At 63.7% G+C, this 26,013-nt stretch overlaps 2 protein-coding genes across 3 annotated transcripts; one reads left to right on the top strand and one right to left on the bottom strand.

The window, feature by feature from the left end:
- Positions 1–81: 81 nt before the first annotated feature.
- Positions 82–25,847, bottom strand: BOP1 (BOP1 ribosomal biogenesis factor). The gene is made up of 16 exons (XM_078071876.1): positions 25,715–25,847; positions 24,222–24,422; positions 13,574–13,654; positions 2,933–3,087; positions 2,735–2,852; positions 2,557–2,658; positions 2,274–2,486; positions 2,038–2,199; positions 1,871–1,951; positions 1,721–1,790; positions 1,493–1,625; positions 1,231–1,411; positions 861–1,149; positions 594–678; positions 397–504; positions 82–309 (listed from the first exon to the last, which is right to left on the bottom strand). The coding sequence occupies exons 1-16, from the start codon at positions 25,808–25,810 to the stop codon at positions 156–158; spliced, it is 2,229 nt and encodes a 742-aa protein (XP_077928002.1). The 5' UTR covers positions 25,811–25,847; the 3' UTR covers positions 82–155.
- Positions 3,083–6,531, top strand: SCX (scleraxis bHLH transcription factor). 2 transcript variants are annotated; one of them, XR_013447623.1, is made up of 3 exons: positions 3,083–5,247; positions 5,970–6,075; positions 6,198–6,531. XR_013447623.1 is itself a non-coding variant. In XM_036105616.2 (2 exons), exons 1-2 carry the CDS (start codon positions 4,675–4,677, stop codon positions 6,234–6,236), a joined length of 612 nt encoding a protein of 203 aa, XP_035961509.2. In that variant the 5' UTR covers positions 3,083–4,674; the 3' UTR covers positions 6,237–6,531. The 2 variants fall into 2 exon arrangements, 1 of the variants encoding a protein (XP_035961509.2); XM_036105616.2 differs by lacking the exon at positions 5,970–6,075.
- Positions 25,848–26,013: the final 166 nt, after the last annotated feature.

Raw genomic sequence — 26,013 nt, 5'->3', positions numbered from 1 at the left:
GCCCCTGCACCCCGTTTAGGAAGGCCCCACGCTGTGGTAGGGCCGCTGGTCAGGAACCCCGAATCAAGGTCACACCAGCAGTCGGCGGGGAACACCTGTATTGAGGGTCCTGAGCACGCGTGCGCCCCCCCCCCCCCCGGCGGACACCGGGCGGCCTAGGTGAAGAGGCGGACCGTGCCGTCGGCCCCCGAGGAGAAGACCCACGGCTGGGTGGGGTGGAAGGCCACGTCCAGGACCCCCAGGTCTCGGGTCAGCATGTGTCCCCGCAGCACCTTCACCGGCACCAGCAGCGGGTTCTGCAGCAGGTCACTGTGGGGGAGGGGAGCAGAGGGGCTCAGGGCGGGGGGCGGGGGGCGGACCCCCAGCTGGGCAGGGCGCACGGGGCTCAGCACTCACTTGTACACCATCCCATGGCAGACGATGATGCTCCCGTCGTCGGAGCCGGATGCGAACAGCGGGTACCGGGGGTGGAAGGCCACGGCCCTGAGGGCCTTCTTGTGGTGTCTGTAGGGCAGGGGCTGGGTGAGGGCAGGGGAGGGCAGGGGAGGGCAGGGGAGGTCCCGCCGGCACCCGCACCCCCCCCCGCCACTCACCTCAGCACCCTGTACGGCTCACAGGAAAGGTCCAGGTCGAACCACACGAGCTTGCTGTCATAGCTGCCGCAGATGACATTGTCCCCTGGGGGCAGACGGGGTGGTGGGGACCTGCGGGGCGCACGCTCCCCTGCCCCCGCCCGCCCTCACCTGCGGGGCGCACGCTCCCCTGCCCCCGCCCGCCCTCACCTGCGGGGCGCACGCTCCCCTGCCCCCGCCCGCCCTCACCTGCGGGGCGCACGCTCCCCTGCCCCCGCCCGCCCTCACCTGCGGGGTGCACCGCCAGGCTGGACACCCACTTGCAGTTCGGTCTTAGCTTCTTGGTGAGCTCCTGGCGCAGCAGGTGGTAAAGGCGGATGCCGCGCTGGGAAGCCACCAGCAGGAAGGGTCGCAGGGGGTGGAAGGCCACGCGCTGCACCTGTCCGTGGCTACGGCGGAAGGGGCTCTGGCTGCGGTGCCGGCTCAGCTGGTGGATCAGCACCTGCGTGTGGCCCGCGGCGGCCAGCACCACGGCCATGTAGTCCCCACGCCCGTGCCAGGTCACCTGTGTCACCGGCTGCAGGAAGCAACACTGGCTTAGCTGGGCCCTCCCCTGCCCCTGTCCATCCTAACCCACACCCCCCAGCGGCCCCCACACCTTCCCATGGCAGATGCGCAGCCTCAGGCCCCCCTGGCGCTCGTCCTCCGAGGCCTCCAGCCAGCGGGCGGGCTGCACCACGGGCTCCTCGGGCGGGACGAAGGCACTCAGCAGCTGGTCCGTGCCGCTCACCACCAGCCGGTCCCCCAGGCCCGGGTTCAGTAGCAGCACCGAGTCCTCTCTGCGGGCCGGGGTGACACACAGGCCCTCAGGCTCAGGTCTGCGCCCGTGGTCCCCAGCCCCCCCCGGGCTGCCCACTTACACCGCCACGGCCACCAGGCACACGGTGGGGTGAGGGTTCCAGGCAACGCTCCTCACCACACCCCCCACGGGCACGGTCCTCATGCAGCGGGCAGTGGCCACCTCCCAGAGCCGCACCGAGCCATCGTCGGAGCCTGGAAGCAGCAAACAAGGCCCTCACCAGCTGCGGGGCGCCCCCCCGGCCCAGCAGCCCCCCACCCAAGCTGGGAATGCCCCCCCCCAGGCTCACCTGAAGCCAGCCACTGGCCATCCGGGGAGACACTAAGGCAACGGACAAGGTCACTGTGGCCCCTGTAGACCTACGGAGGAGAGGCACTGAGGCGACAGACCCCCACCCAGAGGCTCCCCCCCGACCAGGGGTTCCCCCCCACCTGCTTACCAGGGCCTGGCACGTGGGGAAAGGCTGCAAGTCCCGCGGCCGGGGCAGTTTCGGGATGAGGTCTTCAGGGTCCACATTCACCTGGGACAGGTGAGCACGAGGTCACCCCGCCCCATGTCCTGTGCGCAACCCCCCCCCCGGCGCACTGCTTCCCCCCACACACACACCCTCATCTTGCGCTGCCGCGGGCACAGATAGAGGTCGAGGCAGCGCTCGAAACGCTCCTGGATGAAGCGGCCGTACGCGGGCACGGCCCGCAGGCTGGGGAACTTGTGCGGCAAGAAGTTGAGCTTCCTCTCGCCCGGCTCCTGCTGCTGCCACGCCAGTCGCTGCGGGGACAGGGGTGAGCTGGGGCGCGGGGCCAGCCACGGGGGCCCAGACCCCGCCGCAGTGCAAGGCCCACCTCCTCTTCACTGGGCAGGTACTCGGGAGGCGGGTTGTAGGACTCCGCGTGGCCGGGCAGGGCCAGCTTGGGCGCGGGCACGTGCATCTTGTGCCGGCCCAGCACCGCGTCAGGGTCCTCCCGCGCCCAGAGGTCGTAGAAGCTAGGGGTGCGGTCCCGGGGCCGGTGAGGCTGGATCCAGCCCATCTTGATGGCGTGCACCATGCGAGACACCTGCAAGGACAGGGCAGGTCAGTGCGCGTGGGGACGCGGGAGCGAACTCCGGACCGCAGATGGCACCTACCTTCTCCTTCTCCACCAGGGACGGGATGAAGCTGCGCTTGTCGGCAGGTCGGTTGGTCACTGGGTGGATCATCAGGTCCCCGCTGAAGAAGTCCACAGCCGGCTGGGGGCACAAGCAGACGTGAGGGCCAGGACCCTGCAGCTGACCCCCACACCCAGGGCGAGCTGCTGCCACCTACCTCGTACGGATCGAAGCTCCCGTCCCCAAACTGGCCCCGCTGCAGCCGCCGCACCAGGGCCACCTGCTCATCGGTCAGCCGCACATCATGCCCTGTCATCCGGTCCTGCACCGTGCGCCTGGGGGGCCGGCCGCCCATCAGAGGCAAGCTCGAAGCCCCCCCGCCCCGCCCCCACTGGCCCCATCCCAGCCTGCTTACCAGTAATCAGGGTTATCCATCTTGTCCAGAAACTGGTCCAGCTCGTCACGGGTCCGCAGGGGCTTGTAGATGTGCCTGCCATCCAGATCATAGCCCACGTGGGGGAAGTCATCGTACCACTCCAGGGGCACATTGCCCACCGTGTTCCGGATGTCCTGGGGCAGCAAGCCAGCGTGTCAGCATCGGGCACCCCCCATGCCCACCCCTCCTTCCACGCTCCCCAAGAGTCACAGGCAAGGGCGGGGGGAACCAGCGAGAGCAAAGGGATGGGCCTCGAGGCTGGTGGGACGGGCCCCGGGCACCGAGACATGCCCTCTCCCTGGGGTGTGACGTGGCATGGCGGCCGGTGCTGTCCCCCCCCCCACCCCCCAACAACTGGCCCCAGAGGCGCCGGAGCTGCACCTTCACATTTTCCACTGAAGTGGTGCCAACCCCAGAGCCTCCCCCCTGGATTCCTTGGCCAGGACTCTGGGCAGCCACAGACAAGGGTGACCTCATCGCCCATGGGCTCCCTCCCCTGGTGGGGGCCTTAGGCAAAAATGGGTAGCCACAGGCAGGGACTCAGAGAAGACCCCGCCAACCCACTCCAAGGGGAGGTAGAAGCCGCTGCGTTCTGCCCTGCAGGCATTCGAGGACCCCCCTCAGCCCTCCCTGGTCCTGCCCCCCACCCCAGAACAGCCACATTCCTGGACACACATTCCTGGTCGAGGCCCCGGCCAGCCACCACCCTCCCTCCGCCCAGCACAGAGACTGCTGCCCAGGCGGCCGCTTCCTGAACAGTGGCCACAGGGGGAGGGGCCCAGATGAGACTGCGCACAGCGGGGAGCCCGAGGGCCCCTTGCAGGAGCACAGGACCCCCTGGGCTCTGCCCATCTGCACCTGCCTGCCCCAGTCCTGCCAACTTTCATACTCCCAGCAGGCCCATCCTTCGGGGACACCCCCTGTGCCCCTGCCCTTCCTTCTCTGCACATGAGTGGGGGGCCACCCCTGAACTGGACAGGCCCTGGAGCATGCAACAAGGGGATGGGGAGGCTGCCCCGGAGCAGGGTCTCAGGCAGAGAGCGCAGCGTGGGCCAGGGCTGGAGGGTAGACTGACTCCAGGAGGCTGCGCCACCCGGGGAGCCCACGCACAACTCGCGGTGGGGGGCAGCCTGGGACGGTGGGGTGAACTCCAGCCCCCTGGGCTCTGTGCCCCCTCCGCACTCTGCCTGGCACAAAAGGCCCAAGTGTACACAGGAGAGGGAGAGAGGGAGACAAACAGGGTGTGGCCCGGCACCAGCGCCAGGGCATCTGAGTTAACTTGCTCAGGCAGGGGGAGAAGACCTGCCTGGGTCACGGGTCCCACTTGACCCTCCTGCCCCCTGCGGAGTTAGAGGGAGAGGGCTGCACCGCCCCGGTACCCCCCAGAGCGGATTCCCACTTCCCCACAGCCCCCAGAGACAGCGAGATGCGGCAGGCTCCTTCGGCGTGGCGCGAGAAGGCAGAGGGACGAGGGCCCCTGCTCTGTGCGGCCTCCGGGGGCTGGGAGGCGGGGAGGAGGGCGGGCCGGCGCGGGGGAGGGGCCGCCGCCACTATAAAGGCCCGGCCCGCGGCCCCTCTCCAGCCCGGGACGCACACGTGCGCGCGGCGCCGCAGCCGCCACCGCGGGCCCCCGAGACCCGCGCCTCCCCGGCCCCCGGGCGGCCGCGCGGCTGGCGGCATGCGCTGTGCAAGGCGGAGCTGACGGCGCGCCCGCCGGCCCCATGTCCTTCGCCATGCTGCGCTCGGCGCCGCCCGGCCGCTACCTGTACCCCGAGGTGAGCCCGCTGTCGGAGGACGAGGACCGCGGCAGTGAGAGTTCGGGCTCCGACGAGAAGCCCTGCCGCGTGCACGCAGCGCGCTGCGGCCTCCAGGGCACCCGGAGGCGGGCCGGGGGCAGGCGGGCGGGGGGCGGCGCCCCGGGGCCCGGTGGGCGGCCGGGCCGAGAGCCCCGGCAGCGGCACACAGCGAACGCGCGCGAGCGGGACCGCACCAACAGCGTGAACACGGCCTTCACGGCCCTGCGCACGCTCATCCCCACGGAGCCGGCCGACCGCAAGCTCTCCAAGATCGAGACGCTGCGCCTGGCCTCCAGCTACATCTCGCACCTGGGCAACGTGCTGCTGGTGGGCGAGGCCTGCGGCGACGGGCAGCCGTGCCACTCGGGGCCTGCCTTCTTCCACGCGGCGCGCCCGGGCAGCCCCCCGCCGCCGCCCCCGCCGCCCCCCACCCGCGACGGCGAGAACGCCCAGCCCAAACAGATCTGTACCTTCTGCCTCAGCAACCAGAGAAAGTTGGTGAGTGTCGCCCACGGGGCATCCACGGAAAGAGGCGAGGACGATGTGGCAGCCTCCGCCTCCATACCACCCCAGCCACCCACACCTGCTGGGCAGAGAACGGGGCCAGAGGCCGGCAGAGCAACCCCCCCCACCAGCAGCACCTGGGATCCAGTGCGCCCAGGGGTCCAGGAGGGGAGGAGCATAAGAAGGCCCAGCGGGAGCAGGCAGGGCTGGGCCTTCCCTGGGCCTTCTCCCCTCGAGTCCCCAGGGACACAGGTGCCCATGGGGACCAAACAGAGCCAGCCAGGGCTACGTGGGAGTCTGGGAAGCAAGGAAGACACCAAACTGGAAGAGGCTGGGGGACCGGACCAGGATTGGTTCAAGAAACTCTGGCCCCCCAACCCTGTCCCCAAAGGAAGGGGACTCCCCCGCCACCCCACCCCCCATCTGTTTGCCCTGTCAAAGCCCCTGCCACCGACCCCAGGCCTATTGGGCACCTGCTAGCCCTCCCGTGGCCCTGGCCCAAGCCCCCAGGGCTGCCCACTCAGACCCCCGGGCGGCTGTGGGCTCTGCAGACAGGAGGCTGGCGGGAGATGTGGGGGCTGGGGGAGAGGGCCACGTTGCGGGAGCGCTGGCCGGCTGTGATTTACAGCCCCTGCCGTGCTTGGTGGCACCGGAAAAGCAGGGTGAGCAGGGAGAAAATGCGGCGCGGCTTTTCCCGATCCCCATTTCCTCTCCAGACAGCACGCGTGAGCTCCTGGGGCCTGAACATCTGGGAAATTTAATTTTACAATTTCGGCTGTGCAGCAGTGTACTCTCCTCCCCAAACTGCATGGGGAAGCCGGGGTGAGCGTGGAAGGGGGTGCTTTCAGCACCCGCCACCTGACAGCACCCAGTGGGCAAGGCCCGAGGCGCGGGCTGGCGCTGGGTCTGTGGCCAGGCCCTGACACTGCCCCTCCCCTCCGCAGAGCAAGGACCGAGACAGAAAGACTACGATTCGGAGCTAGAGGCGGACGCCGCTGGGCTATCCACAGAGAGCCCCCGTGGACCTGACTCGGGCACAGGCCTCCTGTGAGGGCGCCCAGCAAGCCAGCCCTGCCTCCGGCTACAGTGGGGCCGACGGACAGACAAGTGTGCAGGACTCTGCACTGGCCCAACGGGCCCAGGCCCACCGGAACCTTCTGTGCTGGCTTCCTACCTGGGTTTTCTTCTGGTCACTACGTGCTGGCATCTTGTGTCTTTGATATGATAATATAAAGTCTGGAAACTTTGTATAATTAAAAACAAAACAGTATCGTCCAACCGTGGAAGCACACAGTTCTCTTGAACGGTTCAGAATCCAGCCTGAGCCCAGCCCTCATGGTGCTCTCGGAGAGCTCACTGCTCCCACCTCCGGTGCTCCCTGGGCCAGAGGCACCACTTCTCAGGGAAGGCCTCCACCCTCCAGGGGCTGGGCCACCCCTCCCAGGCCTGAGGCAGAGTGCGGCACCTCCTCCTGGCCTGAGGGGCTGAAGGAGACCGGTGAGGGACAGGAAAGGACAGAGGGAGCCCACTGCCACGCAGCAGGGGACCGGCCAGTCCGGTCTCCTCTCCAAGGGCCTGCCCGGCACCCAGGCGTCCCTGAAGGGGTGAGGAGGGCAGAGCTCAAGATACCATCACGCCAAGCCTCGGGGCGTCCGCCTTTGCCCAGAGACCCAAGAAGCAGACGCTTGGGGGAGGCGGAGTGAGGGGCGCTGCCCAAGCCTGGGTGGGCCTAAGGGTCCAGGCCAGATGGCAGCCACCTGCATTCACCCCTGGGCCCCCAAAAGGGCTATGGGTCCCACCCCTGCTGGGGTGCCCTGGCCCCCCCACCCCTACGAGCTGTAAGAGGAGAGGAGCTCCACGACCCCTGCCCCCCGGCCCTGCGCTCAGCCGCCTGCAGCAGTGCTCACACGGGAAGGAGGGGACCCTGGCTGCCGACCGCTCGGCCCCACCCAGCTCCTCCAAAGGCCCCACCTGCTCGTGAGGAGGGCAATTTCAGGCCCCCGCCCCAAGCTCTGCACAGCTGGCTGACCATTAAAATCCTGCAGGTGACAATTACGGTTTAGCGGCTTGAGCTCGGCTGGCACAGCACAGAAGAAAGGCAGGGGGTGGCCCTCTGTGAGCCACCTCCCCACCCCCGCACACACCCCCTGCTGGTCAGGCAGGCCAGCAGCCTGACTTCCGGCCAGACCGGGTAGGGAATGGCCAAGGGCGCCAGGTGCTGGCCCTGGGCCCCCCCCAGCCCTCAGCACAGGCTCCAGGGCCCCCACTGACACCCTCCTGGGCCCCCAGGGAGAGGCCAGGTGCTGAGGCCCACGTGGGCACCCCAACAGGGCAGGGCCAGAGCTGCCCCCCTCCTCTGCACAGAGGGGCTCCGGGGAACTGCGAAGCAGGAAGCAGTGGTGTAATTTTGGAGGAAACTCTCAAAGCCAGAGCCATTAAGGGCCAGAGGGGGGGCTGTGTCCAACGTGATAGAAATATAACAGGATAAAAAGACGCCACGGCAGGTTCCATTCAGAAAGAAACCCAACCCCAAATTTCCTTTCCCTAATCCTGCAGGAGCCTACAGCTGGCCAGAAGGAGGAGGGAGAGGGCAAGCCCCCGCCCCGCCCGCCTGCCCGGAGACGTGGGGGTCCAGATGGGGGCTGAGGAAGGCCCTGGGGGAGGTGTCCGGGGGAGGCAGGTGCACCCCAGGGCCTCTGTGCCTGCCTCCCCTGCCTCACTGGTTACGGGGTGACGTTCTATGGGGAGGGTCCGTGGCCCACCTGCCCCTCACCTACTGTAACCACATTTCCACAGCTGAGCCTGGGTGGGGGATGCAAACCTCCCTTACAAAGCCCCCCCAGATGACGAGCACCCGAGTGGGCACCGACCTTGTGGTCACGGAGCAATGCGGCAGGAGACAGAACGGGGAGCACGTCCGGCATGAGGCCAGAGGGGAGTGCAGAGGAAGGGACAGCCCCTGGAGCCCCAGGACTGAGGGGGTGTCAGGAGACCCCTGCAGGGCATGCTGCCAGTCTGGGAGGCTGGTGGGAGAGGACCCCCGGGACCCAGCCCATCGGGGCACGGTGTGCACGGGCCAAGTTCTCCGCTGCCGGGCCTGTGACTCCCAACAGTGGCTGCAGCTTGGCCGACTCAGGCCTGGGCAGAGGGCCCGGTGCTCCCTGAGCTGCTCGGTAGCAGGACGGCGGCGGTGAGGGCCTGGCCCGCCAGCCAACAGGAGGGAGCGGAGGGGGCGGGGGAGGAGCACTCCGTCACCCTCCACTGCTCCAGAAATTCAAACCAGACTGGGGGTGGCGGGCTGGCCCGAGCCCGGCGGCCCCACTTGAGTCCACTCGGCTCCTCACAGCCGCTGGGCTGGGGGTGGCAGGTGCTCCCTGCCCACTGCAGGCCCCGCTTCCTTCCCAGAATGCTGGCCTTGCCTTCCACCAGGAGGGACAAAGACCCAGGGCTCCCCCGTGTGTACACCCCAGAGGCAGCTGGAAAGGAGGGGCCGGGCCCGCGCCCTGGGCCAGCCGCCGCCGCCTCTGTGGGCCAAGCTGGGCTGGAAACACTCTGATGGGCCCCGGCTGTCAGCTCCCTGTCCCCGGCCTGGGGAATGAGCTGCCGGCGGCACCACATGATTCATCACCAGGCCCGAGCCCGCAGGCCAGCCGGCCCCCACCCTGCTCAGCACCTGTGGGCTGCCAGGAAGCACATGTGACCCTGTGGGGGCAAGCACCCCCCGACCCCTCCAGGTCAGGCGCTGAGCTTGGAGGCGCGGGCTGAGGACACAGACACCCCCCATGCTCTCCTGGGGGGCCACTCTGCCCCAAGGACAAGCCTCTGGGATGGGGCCAGCAGGGGTCCCCCACCCCCCAGACTGCACCGGACACAAGCAGCAAGCAACAACTGGCTGATGTGTCGGCTGGGATTTTTCCGCTCTCGATGAGCCCCTCCCCTCCCCCTCCCCAAAGTGGCTGCAGCTGTCAGGACCGCAGATTGGAACTGCAGGTACGGCGCTGGCCCGCTGCCCACCTCCCTCCCGTGTCTGTCTGCGAGGGAGGAAGCCGGCCCACCTCTGGAATCCTTCACTCTCTCCTCGTTCTGCCTCTCCCACCTGTCCCCTGGGAGCGTGGGGTCAGCCGCCCTCGCTCAGGCTCTCTCTTTTCCCTTGCCCCTCTCCGATTACAATGCCGGCAGTGTTCGCTCAGCCCCCTGCACGAAGCTCCCGCCTGTCTCCGAGCGCCACTCAGCCTTCCTGAGCCTCAGCCTCTCCTCGATCCTCCACCATGTTTAATCTCTGTCACAGGACCGGGCAGGGGGAGGCTGGGCCATATGCCCCAGGCTCACCTGCTGCATCTGAACCCAAAGAAGGTTCCAGCAGGATGAGTCCTGGTTCACGGACCAAAGGGGAGAAAGCCAGGTCCTACTCGGCCTCTTCCTGCCTCACAGGCCAAAGCCCGGTGAGGAGACTCCAGCAGGAGCCCGGGCCAAAAGCAGAGGCCATGGACCAGCTGGATGGGCCAGGGGGACCAAGTGGGGAGCTCGGAGCCGCCTTCCCAAACCTCCTCCATCAGACCGCCATTTCCACTTGCTGACTCAGATAGCAGGACACCTCTGCGGCAGCCGGCCCAGACACCACCACCTCCCTCTGTCCATCCCTCTCGGAAGTGCCGCCAGCCAGGCCCAGCAGAGCCTCCCATGTGTGCTGGCCCAGGACCCCTCTGAGACCACTGCTTGGCCCCCCACCAATCCCTCCATGGCTTGGAGGTAGCAAGTCCACCCTCCATGGGGTCCATGGAAGGGGAGGGTGCACCGAGGCTGCCCTAGCTCCCAGGCCCTCAGATCCCTGGCCCCCACCCACCGTGGGGGTCCCCTGACTCTGCAGTCCTGGGTGCGGGCACAGGCTCATGGCCCCCCTGCGGAGTGGAAGAGCCCTGTTCTGAGACCCACACTTCAAACACAGAGCTGCTGCTGCTTGAGTTGGGCCTGGCCCCAGCTCTCCACACCTGCCCCGTCCCCATCCCCAGTGCTCCAGAATCTCACTCTGGAGGACTCACCGCAGCCCCTGCCCGTGGCCCGTCCCCAGCCCGCTCTGCAGTCCCCTCACCCACCTTCCTACAGAACTTGCCCCGACTACCAGCCACACCTCCAGCCCCAGGGCAAACCCTCCTCCCTCAGGAGGCCCCTGTCCCAGCACTCTCCCACCGCCCTGCGTGGCTGGGGTCCTACTGCCAAGGAAACGCTCCAAGTGGGCACACGAAGCAAGCTAGGGCCTCACCACCCACGTGCCCCAGCACCAAGAGACCCTGCTCTGTCCCAGAACGCGCGCGACGCCCCTTATACGGGACAGCTGCTTCCACCACTGCACCCCCCCACTGACCCCCACCCTGCCCTCCCCAGGGGCAGCCCTCTCTCCCGACTAGGGAGAAGCCCCAGGCCAGCACAGGGCGGGGGTGCAGCACTGGCAGGAGGAGGGCATGCCTCCTGCCCCAAGCGCCGCAGGCCTGGCTCACAGGTGGAGCCCCACAGCGGCACCGAGGGGCACTCTGCGGTCGTCACGCCCACGGCGCCCCGCGGCCACCTGCAAGGCCGTGGGTCAGACCAGTGGGAAGGGACAGACTCGCAGGCTGGCTGTGGGGGTGGAGGGCCGACACGAGCAGGCTGAGCGCCGGGCGCTCTCCACAAACAGCCCGAAACCTGAGCCGACAGGCTCCCGCTGACGCAAGCGCTCTGGGTGCGCGGGCGGCCAGGATGGGCGGGGCGGCGGCCCCGGGAGGAGCGGGAGGCCGCCAGCGCTGGAGGCAGCTGCCGGTTCAGTAGCTGGGAGAAGCCATTAACGGCCGTTTGGCGAGAGAGCAGAGGGGATCGCGGGCTCTGCACACAGACAGGCCTGGGCCCGTCCCTGCGGGATCCCCAGTTAGCGCGAGGCCCTACCCCCAGCGGAGGTCCCGCAGGGGGCGGGCGGGTGTCAGGCCGGGGGCTCAGGGACGCGCATGACGGGGGCAGATGCCTCCAGCCTGTGGCCAGAGTTCAGAGCCACCCCTCACCTCTCACCTCCTGCCAGCCTCAGTTTCTCTCAGCTGCTTGAAACAAAGAGGGGCCGGAGGCTGCGAGGGCTGCCAGCCCCCTCTCCCCACCCCGCCCCACCTCCCCGGGGTCCGGAGGCTGGATGAGATCACGTCTGTGAGGTGCCGGTGCCGTGGAAGAGGAGTGGGGTGGACACAGCCTGCGGCTGCTCAGGGCTCCCCCCGCTCCAGGACCCCCGCCAGACCCAGCAGCACATCCAGGGGACTTGGGCCCCAGTGCAGCTTGGGATGTGAATTTGGGGACTGAGGAGGGCAAATGTATGGGAACAGGGCTCAGAATATCCACGGAGGTAGAATGTCACTCATCAGTCAACGTCTGGGGTGGGGGGTTCCCCAAAGCCAGGCCCAGCAGAGGCCAGCAGTCAGAGGGTCCAGAAGCCCCAGCATCCCCCAGCTCAGGCCTCAGATCCAGACCCAGGGAGTGGGCAGGGCAGGGTCCAGGGGAAGGGAGGCTAGGTGGCACTTCCACCCCGCCCTCAGGCCTCCACGCTGCAGCGTCCATGAAGGTTGTATCTCCCAGGAGCACCAACCCTGTCAGGACACCTCTGCTGCTGGCCAGGGCCTTACGTGGGGTCCAGACGCCGCTGGCCACTCCCAAGGACGCTGCTGGGAGAACGGACTCTGCCCTGACACCGCAGGTGTCCCCAGACTGTGGGCCCTCACAGGCTCCAAAAAAACCACGGCAAGCCACGGGGCACACCGGCCTCCGAGCCCCACGCTCCACACCAGGTACCCAGTGGGGCCACTTGCCGCCCGGGCCCTGGGGCCTCTTCCCCAAAGCCCAGCGCACTTTGCTTGGATTGCAAAGACACCCACGACGTCAGGGTGGAAGAAACCGGTGCCCACGTGCCCCCGATCACCCCAGGCACACGTGCTGCTCAGGGCAGGGAAGCATCTGTCGGCCTGGCGAGCTCCTGAAAGATGAGCCCCCTCGGGCCGCGGGCCGGCTGTGCTGGCAGAAGCTCGGGAAGGCGGGCACCAGGGCCCCCTCCTGTCACTTGGACATATGGGATAGTCATTGCCAGAGGAAGCGGCCCCCGCAGCCCCCACTGCGGCTCCAGGCCAGGCCGGGCGGCCGGGAGGAGCGCCTCCCTGTGGGCAGGCCCAGGCCCCTCCCCCGCCTCTGCACTCCATTTACAACCATCATCGATTTCTCAAAATACCAAATATAAAAAAGTAGCCGACAGGATATGGCTGCCGACAGCCAGAGCCCCTGGGAAGGGGGAGACAGGCAGGGAGCCGCACTGCGCTGGCCCCCCCTCACCGTGTGCGCCCGCTGCTCCGGCCAGGAAACCAATTTATTTTGTTTTGTCTCTGTTCTCTGAACGCACAGAGACCAGATCGGGCGGGCAGCCAAGGCTCCTGCAGCCCCTGCCAAGAGAGCGTGAGCATGGGGGCGGAGGCCGAACAGGGGAGGGGGCGCGTGCCTCCCCAGGCCCCGGGACAGCCCCCGACAGGCGGCAGGAAGAACTCTGGAGGACGGCTGTCCCTGCGAGGCCCGCACCAACGCGGCCGTTCTCCCCCAGCCCCGAGGCCCGCGGCCCAAGGAGGCACCTGGGCGCGCACCACAGCGCGGGGGCCACAGCCCTGCCAGTGACTGGGACACACCTGGGAGGGGACAGGCAGGAGGAGACAGCCACCTCGGGGCTCAGAGCTCCTCAGCTTCCAGCCCTCCCAAAGCAGGCAGGCCCAGGTAGCAGAGACACGGCCTCTGGCCCACACACCGGGGCGTCTGGATGCCAGATGGGGCACTCCTGGCTCACCACCATGCTTGTCCCTTCAGACCCTAAACTTGAGGGGACACCTGGGATTCACTGGGGCCCACATCAGTCCACACCTCGAGGACACCAGGGAGGGAAGGGACAGATCACACAGAGGCCACCCACCTCCCGCACGAGGCTGCCAGGCGACGCTGCTCGGGCCTGTCACCCCGGGGGCCCAGCACAGGCCAGCAGGCGTACGGAAGCCAGCTCTGTCCCAGCCTCTCCGTGCCCACCGAGAGCACAAGGGACCCCAGTATCAGCCGGACGTCCCACAGACACGCGCGGGAGTTCACCATGTCACGTCCACCCCACTTCACTCCCGAGCAATGACACACAGTCCAGCAGACATGTATCCCCAACCCCGAAATTGCCCTTCCGGACCACGAGCGCGGCCCCTCACGGCGGCCTGACTCCTCTGCACCCAGGGCAGCAGAGCCCGGCTGGGGAAGGCGCCCCCCACCCCTCGTGGGAGAGCAAGCCCAGCCCCACCTCCTCGTCAGAGCTGTCCTCCGCATACTCTTCACAGCCCTGCACTCTCGCCACCTCTGTCCTTGGGGAAGGGCTCCCAGCCTGTAAGAGAGAAGGGGACAACGGTTATGCCAGGACACTGACGCCCTCTGACCTCGGCCAGAGCCCACGCCCGCAGTCCCCTGCCCCCTCCTTGATGGTGGCGGCTCGGGAAGAACAAACTGTCCGTCCTGCCGGTGCTGAGGCCAAGCTTCCCGCCGCCCCCAATCTCTAAGCAGCTCCAACCTGGCCCTGGGCCTTAAGACAAGACCAGTGACACCCCAGGTCTCCGTGGGCCTCCTGGGCCCCACCCGAGGTCCTCTGTCAAGGGCCAGATTCATCGCCGTGTGCTAGCTCTGAGGAAGGACCCCAGGGAAGGGCTGACACCTGTACCAGACGGGAACAGGAACACTCAGCAAGGAAGCCACCAGCTGAGGGCCCAGCCGCCCCCGCACCGTCTAACGAAAAAACCGGCTGCAGGGCTCCTGGCCCAACGGCCCATACCCAGCCCTGCCAGGCCTAGGAGAGCCCAGGGTCGGGGAGCAAAGTGGGGGTGGCCACTTGGTGGCAGCAAGGAAGGGCAGGGCAGGGCCCACACCTGGGCCGGGCCGTCTGGACGAGGGCGTGTGGCACCTGCTGTCAGCCACGGTGGCAGGACCCTCTCCCCAGGAGGCCTCGGCGTCAGCCCAGTCGGCCAAGGGCCCAGAGAGGCACCCCTAAGCTACAGAATGCCGGGAGGACACAGCCCCCAGGCCAACCCCAACCCACCAGGTCAGGGAGTGGGTGCCCCCGAACATTCACACCCTAACCTGGAAAACAGATTCTTCCCTCACAGGGTGGGGGAATCGGGTGTACCGGAACCGGGACTGATGGGGAAAACAGCCCCACCTCTCACTCCCGGGCGCAGTAAAGTACTCGGGAGCAGGGGCCCCTGAGCGAGGCGCCCCCGCCAGAGCCCCACTCCCCTGACCGGGCAGGAGCCAGAGGCCTGTGAGGTGGCTCTTCCTCTCGCCTGTTTTTTCCCTCAGTATAAGGAGGGTGGGAGACTAAGTTTTTTTCCAGGCCAGGAACACGGCGGGATTCGGTTTCCATGTCTCCCCCACCCCCGCTCCCCATGCTGCACGCACTGTGGGAGCCCTGCCCGCTGAAAGTGGGTCAGCACAGCCCGATGGGTGCAGGGCGCAGTGGGGGGCGAGGAGGGTGAGCCCCGACCAGGGCTCCGACCAGGGCTCCAAGCTCTCCTCCATCCTTGCCCACAGCAGTGACCAGTGGACACACCTGCCCCAGGCCCAGGGCCAGGCAACAAGTCTCCTCAGCAAGCGCCCCTGAGGCCGGGCCAGGGCCGGCGGATCCACGGTGCCGTCCTCCGGCCAGACTCCGCAGCTGCCCACGGCACCAGCCCACCCGACGCTCTCCACCAGCACTGAGCTCCGGAGAGTCCCACGCCGCCTGTGCCTCGGGCCACGGTCACGGGGTCCCAACAGGAAGTGTCACGGCCCCTCGTCCTCCAGTACACCCCACATCGCCCCGTGCTGGGTGTGGCCGGCCCCCGGGGACAGTGTGCAGGCGCAAGGAGCCAGAGACAGGCAGGCCCCCCGACAAGGGGGCCCCCCAGCAGAGGGGCTGCAAGTCCCCACACAAAAGAGCTGGCCCCCCGGCCCTCCTTGGTCTCCCTCCAGAAGTGCCGCTGCAGGGGACATGGTGGCCGCCAGGGGGCAGCAGAGCGCGGGCACGCGCGGCTGCGGGAACCAGGGGAGGCTCAGGGAGCGGCGCACACCTGTGGACACGACACCTGTGGACACGACACCTGTGGACACGACACCTGTGGACACACTTGGCCGTGGTTGGGCACTGGGCATTTAAACAGGACGTGAAACACACAAGGGGAACACATCTTGTTTCTCTGCCCACCCCAAGACCATAATCAACACCATGAGGACCAAAGCAGGGGCCCCCAGGGGGCTCTGCCTCGATGGCATGGCAACTGCTAGGGACCCCGTGGCGGCCAGCATCAGACCCAGCCCAGCCACACCCCACCGCCACCTGGCACGTGACAGCTCGGCTCCTCCAGCTTCTCACACAAGCGGGACCCCGACAGCCCCCGCAGTGACGCAGACGAGGGCGGCCAGGCAGGAACTCGGCTCCCTGCATGGCCTTCCTGTGGGGTGAGAGACGCAGAGGACAGCAGGGGAACAGCGGCCCCCACGCCCTGAAGGTCCGCGGGAGGTGCGCCAGGCTTGTGTGCGTCCCCGACACCTGGGAGCAAAGGTCAAATCCAGACTGCGGCGGGTAACGTGCGTTCTCGGGGATCTGGGGTGTAGCACAAACACACGAATGAGCACGACTGAGGGTCCACAGGGCTACTGGCCTGCCGCAGACCCCGCAGGGCGGCCGGCAGTGCTGCTAAGCCTCCTCGGGGAGCCCGGGACCCCGAACGGCAGGTATGAGCGAGCTCTGCGCACGCGGCTCATCTGACAAGAGACGCAGACGGATACTGAGCAGACACGCAGTTTCTAAAGGGTATACACCGCTGGGCCTGAAAAGACCAGGGGCAACACAAAGTGAAACTCCCCCTCGTTCCTGAGGGAGAAGGCACATGACTCGCAGGGGGGCCGGGAGCCCGAGCCCGCCCCGCACAAGGAAACGGCTGCTTACACCAGAGACTACTCTGTGCTCCCCGCCTCCGCATTTACAACAGATGAGTTTAACGGGACTCGACGCCACCACTGCAAATGGCTGTGTGGGGACGAGGCCCATGACTCGCACCAGCTCCAGGCCTGATTCACACGAGCCGCTCGCGCTGGGCGTGGCAATAGGATAAGGTGGGGGGGGCATTTTGTACACAGTGGCGAGAATGTGGCTGTTTCATTATTTTCTTTTAAATTTCTTTATTTGGGGGCACCTGGGGGGCTCAGTCAGTGAAGCATCTGCCTTCGGCTCAGGTCATGATCCCAGGGTCCTGGGATGGAGCCCCGCATCGGGCTCCCTGCTCAGAGGGGAGCCTGCTTCTCCCTCTTCCCCCCCAGCTCGTAGTCTCTCTCTTGCTCTCTGTCAAATAAATAAAACCCTTAAATATTTCTTTATTTGAGAGAGAGAGAGAGCGCGCGCACGTGTGATATGAGGGAGGGGCAGAGGAAGGGAGGGGGGAATAGAGAGAGAGAGAGTGCACACACATGCATGTGGGGCAGAGGCAGAGGGAGAAGCAGACTGAGCAGGGAGCCCGATGCGGGGCTGGATCCCAGGCCCCTGAGATCATCACCTGAGCAGAAGGCAGACGCTTCACCGGCTGAGCCCCCCAGCGCCCCAGGAAAGAGAGTCTTACGCAGTCTGAACAGTGCAGAGCCCAATGTCGGGCTCCATCTCACGACCCTGAGATCATGACCTGAGCCAAGACAGAGTTGGGACACTTGAGCGACTGAACCACCTGGATGCCCCAGACTGTTGCTGTTTCAAACCATGGCTCTCCTCCCATCGAGGGCAGAGGCCATAGCCCCCCAGTCCGGGTGGGTTCCTGGCAGGCTCGCCTGTCCAGGGAACGCAGCCCAGACCTACGACGTGGGAACTCGGGAGTCTGCAGCTGTGCTCTGGGGCCTGAGCCCTCTGGACGAGGACAAGCCCAGCAAGTGCCAACCATGTCGCAGCCTGGACAGATGAGTAAAGAGACCCCAGCTGTTCTTCCTTAGGACCCTCACCTGAGCCCCAAAACACGAGGTGTGATGAGTGAGGACTGTCCTAGAGCAGAACCCTGCAGGGGCACAGGAAACGGTGACGTGTTCCAAGTGCGCAGCCTAATTCTCAGGCGGGACCCAGCTGAAGGCAGCTGTGGGTCACCCCAGACATGACACCACCTCACCCTGCCTGAACACTGAACCCCAGAAATGACAGTGCTGTAAAATGGCTGTCTGATGCTCAAGGCATTGGGATGGATTGTGGAACGGCTGCCTGCCTCCCCCCATGGGAACCAATCCCACCCCGGCCGCTGGCTCACGTCCTTAGCTCTCCCGGTGGTCCCCAGGCACTTCCCAGCTGAGGTGAGCTCTGTTAACCAGCTGGTGAGACTACCTGGGGGTGCCCGCCTTGCGGCACCCCACAAGCCACAGCGCCCACATCACACCCCACCAGTGCCCACGCCTGGACCCCAGTGTGGGCAGCACCACCACGGCCTGGGCCCATCTGAGGATGCAGGGAAGTGAGGACCCTCCTGCTCACTGAGAGGCCCTGGTGAGCGGGAAGCACAGGTGGGTGTGCTGGGATGGGGGAGCCTAAGGTCGATTCCCCCCCCACCGCTGCCTGAGGGTGAAGGCAGGAGGGGCTCCGGCAGCGCAGCGTGGGGGGGGCACGGCTCCTCTCCAGCCTCCTTCGGGGAGGTGTGTGCAGAGGGCTCTGGGGATGGGGCACAGTGTGAGGGGCAGGGGCCGCAAAGTGTGCCCCAGGAGACCAGCCTGGTAGACAGGGACTCAGGTCAACAAGGTCGTGGAGCACCAGGACAAGTGAGCGGGCAGCCAGTCCTGAGAGGACCCGGAGACAGGGGTGGGCGCTCTAAGTGGAGGCAAACGGAGTAAGCGGACACGAGAAGTCTCTCCAGCGGAGAAGCACAGCAGTACCCCGCGCCCAAAACTACATGCATCAAAACAAGCAAATCTGCCGGTTGCGAGCAGCCTGCGGCCACGGACCTCCCTGCAAATGCCCTGAGCCCCGAGACAAGACCTCCGTGGAGGAAGATGGGGACCCCACGGCCCCACCCTCCCGAGCACCTACCAGCCCCCCAAATACAGTGCTCTTCCTCCCTTGAGCTCCTCCAGCCCCTGCCAGCACCCTGAAAGTACATCAGCCCGCCTGCGTCCCTGACTCCTAGAACCAGTGAGAACATGAGTTACTGTCCCGCCACTAAGCATGGGGCTACTCGGTTACATGACAACAGATAAGGGAGACAAGGAGAGACAAAATGGCCCCTGGCGCCACAGACGGGAGACCTCAGCCCAGCGGAACGGAAAGGACCCTGGTGGTCCTGACCCCCTACGTGCGGGCCGGGCAAATGCACAGCTGCTCCCACCAAGGGACACCGACCAAAGAAACTTCTGAGATCAGGGGAAGGAAACTGAGGGTCAGGGAACAAAGGGGGTTAGGAGAAAGTTCTAGGACGAGAGATTAAAAAGAAAAGAACTGACGGAGACAGCTATTCCTTCCTTATACTCCTTCCCCATAAGGACCCACCGGCCCCCTGGGAGAGGGCTTGGGGGCACTTCCTGGGGTCCACTCCAGCCTTGAGCTAGAGCCCCCGGGAGCGGGGAGCAGGGAGCGGGGAGGGGGTTGCAGGCCCAGCTGGGCAGAGAGGCCCAAGTTCAGAAGCGGCACACGCCAAGGGTCCACGTGGCCTTCTCTGACCCACGTGAAGGGGAATGAAGTGCAGCCTGCCAAGCCCGACCTTTGAGACACGACAGCAACGAAAACTTCCCGTTTTGGGCGTTCTCAATACAGCTCAAACAGTCCTCACAGAAAGACAAGAAAAGATGCCCCTTTATAATGTAATGTAAGAAAATGCCATAAAGCAACAAGAGACCACATCTTCCATGTGTCAAAGTAGGAAAAAGAAAGACTCTTAAGCACACATGGTCTCGGCGGGTACGGGAAATAGGTGACTGAGGCGGCTGTCACGAGTGCTAAGTGGCACTTCCCTTCCACTAAAAATGCTCTGGCCTTTGACCCAGAGATGCTTCTGGGAACACATCCCAAGAAGTGCTTGCACATGTGAGAACAAGCATACGCCACGGGAATCCGGCAGCACTGCCCACCGCCGGGGCGGCCCCCACACACCGCGGACACCAAGTGGTGAGGACAGCCCTCAGAGCCAGAGGGAAGAGCAGAAGACAGAAGTTAGGAAGCAGGCAGGCAGGGCACAAACGGAAGCCTGGATGTGCAAAGAACACCCTAGACAGACCCAGGCACAGTCCTCATCCTTACGCAGGGGCAGGAGGCAGGACAGTGGGAGGGACGACCCTCACGAGCTCCCCAGTGATCACCCTGTTGTGTCCTGCGATGCTTGTCACGTAATCCCACACAACCCTTAAAAAGAAAGCGGTGGACATGTCTGAATCGCGTCCAAAGACCCAAGAGGAAGTGGAGGAGGAGGAGCTCACATACAGTGGTGCCCAGGGCAGCCTGGCACCAAAGCGGGCCATGTCTCCCTGGGGCGACCCTGAGCACCTGGGCCACGTAACCCCATCCCTCCCCATGGGAAAGGAAGGTGGAGACTCAGGGCAGTCCCCCCAGAACGTGCCAGTGATCACCCGGCCATCCATTCTCATCCCTGGATGACTTCAGCAGGATATTCACAGCCAGTCTGGGATGGCCTGTGGCAGACGTACCTGGAACCCATGACTTGTGGGGCAGGGTCCCCTGACAATGACTTATCAGCCCCGTTCCTCCCAGAACAGGAAGGCAAACCCTCCGGCTCCGTCTTGTAGAGGTCAGTCAGCTGACTGGAGTGCCTGGGCCGGGTGCATCCCACTCCAGTCCGCAGAGCTGGACCGTGAGCAGCACCTCTCCCTGCTGGCCTCGGCCTCAGGCCATGTCCCTGATGTCAGCACAAAGCCCCACGGGGAGGTGGGGTGACGTCAGCACGCAGCCCCACGGGGAGGCGGGGTGCCCTTCGGGCGCGTGCAGCAGGGTGGCTGGGAGTGGGGGGCGGCTCACCCATCCTTGGAAGTGGTGGAAGCCTTGACACAGGTTAAGGTGGACAGAATGCGGAAGGAAGAGTGGCAGGAGCACAGAGTGGCCGAGAAGTTAGGGGAAAGCCCCACAGCGTGGTGCCGGTCGGCGGCCTGGTAAGAACCAGGCCCCAGAAAGGAGGCACAGGAATGGGAGGAAGAGTAGCTGGGCATTTTCTGTGGCCACAGAAGCCAAAGTGGGTCCCTGGGAAGTTAGCACTTCCACTTGCAGAAGTAGCTCCCCTAAGACCGCTCCAAAGAGTGAGTGTGAGCACAAGAGGTGGAATGGGGAGCCAGCTCAACCAAATGGAGGAGTGTGATGGCTGTGGGGGAACAGGTGGAAAAAAGGAGAGATGGGGAGATTTCCACTAAGGACTGAGAACACCCTCCCTCCACCTCAATCCTCTCTCTTGGCCTAGAGAAATTCAACCCTAGTAAAATGACAACCGTGCTTCAGAACACAAAATACTCCAACAGGGCCACCCGTACCCCTCAGTTAAAGCACAATGAAGCCAGAGACGTGAACACCCAAGCAGGGCAGGATCCTGCGGTGGCAGCCCAGGGTGGTGTGCGGAACTCAGAACCCCTCATGACTTGTGGGGCTCACGTCCACGATGACCCACAGGAGACAGGGCTCAGAGCCTGGGCGTGAAACGGGAGGAGCTGAGGGGCCTGACGCACTGAGGCTGCCCCAGCACAGCGCACACGGGGGGCCGTGGTCCTGGCTTCAAGCCAGAGACAGCCTCACCCCCTCTGAGAACTGGTCCCATCCAGGTGGCCAGAGCCGGCTTCCCTGGACTGAAGGCTGGAGAAGGGAGGGCTTCAGTCCCCGCTGAATGCACCAGCAAGCAGACCCGAGAAGGTGGCCTTGCAGAGAACACACAGCTCCACGGGCACAGGCACCTGACGGAGAGCCCAGGCGACGAGCACCGGCCCAGCCGCGCAGAGGGAGCGTGGCCACGCCCACAACGGTGCCCCTCCACCAGGCCCCACGTGCCAGCCGCTTGAAATACTTGCACACATTACCTAGTTTAGAGAATTTAAGTAGAAATTTTTTAAAGGGGCGCCTGGGTGGCTCAGTCGTTAAGCGTCTGCCTTCGGCTCAGGTCATGATCCCAGGGTCCTGGGATCGAGCCCGCATCAGGCTCCCTGCTCCGTGGGAAGCCTGCTTCTCCCTCTCCCACTCCCGCTGCTTGTGTTCCCGCTCTCGCTATCTCTCTCTCTGTCAAATAAATAAATAAAATCTTAAAAAAAAAAAAAAAAAAGAAAATGTTTAAGTGGGGGAGGGGCAGAGGGAGAGGGAGAGACTCTCAAGCAGGCTCCACGCCCAGCAGAGGGCTCGCCCCCATGACCCTGAGATCACGACCTGAACCAAAATCAAGAGCCGGATGCTTAACTGACAGAGACACCCAGGCACCACAAATAGAACATTTTTATTTAAAAAGTTATTTAAACTTTTTTTAAGTAGGCTCCATGCCCAACACGGGGCTTAAACTCATGACCCAGAGATCAAGAGTCGCATGCTTTACCTACCGAGTCAGCCAGGTGCCCCAAAAGTGATTTAATTTTTAAAAATTATTTTTAGGGGCACCTAGGTGACTCAGTTGGTTGAGCATCCAACTCCTGAATTCGGCTCAGGCCGTGATCTCAGGGTCATGGGATCAAGCCCCTTATCGGGCTCCACGCTCAGCAGGGAAACTGCTTAAGAGTCTCTCTCTGCCCCTCCTGCTCAGGTGCACGTACATGCTCACGGGCACATACACGCTCACACTCTCTCTCTCTATAAAAAATTAATTCAAAAATTATTTTTAAAATTTTATTTCTAAAAAAGGATAACCCCCCCCTTTTTTTTTTTAAAGGTATAGTTGGGTTTTCCACAAAGGATTAGTTCCCATTCTTTTTTTTTTTTTTTTTTAAGATTTTATTCATTTATTCATGAGAGACAGAGAGAGAGAGAGAGAGAAGCAGAGGGAGAAGCAGGCTCCCAAGGAGCAGGGAGCCCGATGCGGGACCCGATCCCAGGACCCCGAGATCACGACCCGAGCCGAAGGCAGATGCTCAACCATCTGAGCCACCCAGGCGCCCAAAAACCCCTTTTTAAAATAAAAAAAATTAGGGGCTCCTGGGTGGCTCAGTCATTAAGTGACTCTCGATCTTGGTTCAAGTCTTGATCTCACATTCATGAGTTTAAGCTCTGCCTCGGGCTCCATGCTGGGCATGGAGCCTACTTTATTTATTTTATTTTATTTAATTAATTTATTTATTTAAAGATTTTATTTGTCAGAGAGAGAGAGCAAGCGAGCACAAGCAGGGGGCACGGCAGAGGGAGAAGCAGGCTTCCCGCTGAGCAGGGAGCCCGATGCAGGACTCGATCCCAGGACCCCGGGATCATGACCTGAGCCGAAGGCAGATGCTTCACCGACTGAGCCACCCAGGTGCCCCGTGGAGCCTACTTAAAAATAAATAAAGAAAGAAATGTGTGGATCCTTAATTGTAAAAGGAGAAATGACGTGGAAAGATGATTATTAGCGGTGGTCACCAATTGGAGCATTGGTCTTGAGGAAGAACTTCCACTCTTTACTGAGTAGTGTTGATGAAAGATTTAATTTTTGTCAAGGAAGGTACATTTTGTAATTTTAAAAAGTTTAAAAAAAGGAGGAAAAACAGTTCAGTTGCCCATCATCCTACAAACCACAGTCAATACAATTCGCACATCATCTCTCTATGCACACCGGCATTATGACTAACGCTTGAATGGGTAGGAGGTTTAAATCTCGGTACCTGGGTGGCTCAGTTAGTTAAGTGTCTGCCTTCGGCTTGGGTCGTGGTCCCAGGGTCCTGGGATCAAGTCCTGCATAGGGCTCCCTGCTCTGCAGGGAGTCTGCTTCTCCCTCTGCTCCTCCCCCCTGCTCTTTCTCAAATAAATAATCTTAAAAAAAGAAAAAAAAGGTTTAAATCTGACTTTAAATTCTTTCTTCCTAGGAAACACATCAAACAAGCATGGCTTTTTGGTTTCTATTATGGGACTAGATTTCTGTATGACTCAAGGTCATAACCTTCAGAACACCAGACCCATTGGAAATACAAATAGTTATGAACTACTTTCTAAAACATTCTAGGGGTGCCCAGGTGGCCCAGGTGGCTCAGGTGAGCCTTCGGCTCAGGTCATGATCCCAGGGTCCTGGGATCGAGCCCCACGTCGGGCTCCCTGCTCCCTGGGAAGCCTGCTTCTCCCTTTCCCACTCCCACTGCTTGTGTTCCCTCTCTCGCTGTCTCTCTCCCTCTGTCAAATAAAATCTTTTAATAGATAAATAAATAAAACATTCCAAAGAGCAAATACTGTATCTTAGTTAAATTAAGCTTTTCTCTCATTTTTCTCACTTAAGACAAGGGGGAAGTGCACCCTTCCCCATCATCACAGGGACAGGTACAAGGCCAAAGCCTCACCCAGCCAGGCTCCCTGGAATCAGGCTCAGGTGTTTGGGTGGCTCCCTGTGTGTCCTGTGAGCTCCCCACCAGGCAGTCCCTTGCACATGAATCCCCACCTCAGGCTTTGCCCCCAAGAAACCCAGCCTACAACTGAAAGTGGGCTGAGTTCCATGGAGAGGTGACATCAGAATCACCTGAAGAGGCCCAGGCATGTGGATTTTTGGAGTTCCTGAGAACAGAGCACATAACTGTGGTTGAAAAACAACCCCCAAGAGCTCAGAGCACTCCAGCTCTAACCAAGTGTTCCACTTGGCCCCAAATGTGCCCACAGGTGCATCAGAGGAAGAATGTGGGCCTTGGGGTTCCCCAGGAAACTTGGGAGAAAGCAGTGTGGGGACAGCCCCCCAGAGAGCCTAAGACCTGGCAGTCACTTTCTTTCCTGGCCATCTTCATCTAGAGAGGAGAGCCTACTGGCAGGCTCCTCGCTCACCCACCTGCACCTCCTGCCCAGTGGTCTTCTCCATTCCGCCGGGGCCCTCATCACTGCTGACCCCATCCTCTCTCTCGGCTGGGTCATCTTCACTACTGTCGCTGCCGGAATCTTCCAGGCCTGAGAACACACTCTCCTCACTTTCAGACAGGCCAGAATCACTGCCATCCTGGAGGCTGGGAGCAGGAGCACAGGCGAGAGAAGGCTGCAAGGAGCACAGTGTTGATGACGGCCACACCCCCAGGCCACCCACCACCCCACAGGCACCCTGATGACCCATGGCTCTGTGTGGTCAGCCTCCAAGGCCAAAGCCCTCAGGTCACAAGCTTCTACCTCCACCAAAACCATCCACCCAACCCGGGCAGAACCTTCCTCACTGTCCACCTCCACTGACAGGATGGCCACCTGCCCTCGGAAGGGACACTGAATTTCTTGCATCTCACGAGGGAAGGGCTTTTCAAGGACAACATCTCTTTCTTAGAGTTCAGTTCCCAGCACATTTCCAACCCAGGCTCTCCATCCTCCACATCCCACGCTGGCAAACTCCAGAGCTATGAGGGCACTGGGGCAGAAGGGGCCCGCAGAGGTACAGGACCATGGAGGGGCTCTTCTCTCTGAAAGAGAAGCCTCCGTATCCAACTAGATTGAGACCAACAGTCGATCAGTAAATTGTAAAGGTGGGCAGTGACAAAAATGATACAAATCTGACTTAAAAACAAGTATGTACCCACTCATCCCCTCCTCGGGTAGGGCCCCAGCTTTTTCTGAGCAGAGCCCCGCTTACCAGATACCATCTCACCCCTATCTCTACAGGACACGATGCACAGCGGGTGAACCCCGTCATCGCCTTTTAAAAACGAACAAGAAATTGTAGACTTCCAGGAAACTTCTGAGTACGGAATCCTGGATTTCACTGTTTTTCAATAGTTTACAACTCTCTCACCCAGTTGGGCAGCCTGCACTTTGTGCAGAGCTGCCGGCCCGCAGGCGAACAGCACGAAGGAGAGTCCGCGGAGAGGCGCTGAGCCGCACGTGCTGCCAGGACCTCCCACAGCCCGGACGGACTGACATCCACCGCGGCGTGGCCGTCCGTCCACTTAAAACACGTCCCAGGCGGTAAGCCCTGGGTTCGTTCAATCTCCTATCTTCCTCCACTTGCAGAAGATGCCTGACGTGCCCCAGCGCGTAAATACGTACACATTCACTGGGGCTGCGAGCGCAGATCTGCGCGACGGTAGGATGCACAATCCAAAGGGTCTCAGGGCTGCCGCACAGGACGCCACCTCTCCTGCCCACCTCTCCCTACTCCGCCTCCCCCTGCAGCCGCCCCTGCGCAAGGGGTGCTCCCTGCCAAGGCCGCACAGGACAGGCGACCCCTCTTCCTCACATTCCCAGGCCCGCCGTGCGCTGGTGGCCTCGCGGTGGGCCGACGAGCCACCACGTGCGGCCCCGGGCCCCGCCGCCCGACCCCGCCGCTCGGACCCGCTCCCCCGTCACCTCCTCCGGCTCCGGCTCCGGCTCCGGCCCCCGCGGCCGCTTCCCGGGCCGCGCCCCCGTCGCCGCTGCACGCCCCGCGCCCCGCGCGCCCGCCATGCTACCCGGCCGGTCCCGACCGCGCCGCCACTTCCGGCAGCGCAGGCCGCGTGGGAATGGGGCGGGGCCTGCGGGTCAGGGGGCGCGGCCCGTCCCGCCCTTCCCGGCCCGATTGGTGGGGCGGGTCCCGCACGCGCAAGCGCGCGGCGGCAGAAGCGCGGGAGGGGGCGGGCGCTGGGGGAGGGGCGGGGCGGGCGTACGCG

Source organism: Halichoerus grypus, chromosome 5, assembly GCF_964656455.1.
Source record: "Halichoerus grypus chromosome 5, mHalGry1.hap1.1, whole genome shotgun sequence".
NCBI classification, from domain to species: Eukaryota; Metazoa; Chordata; class Mammalia; order Carnivora; family Phocidae; genus Halichoerus; species Halichoerus grypus.
Note: the sequence above shows the minus strand (reverse complement) of the source record. Positions and strands in the feature narration are given on the sequence as shown.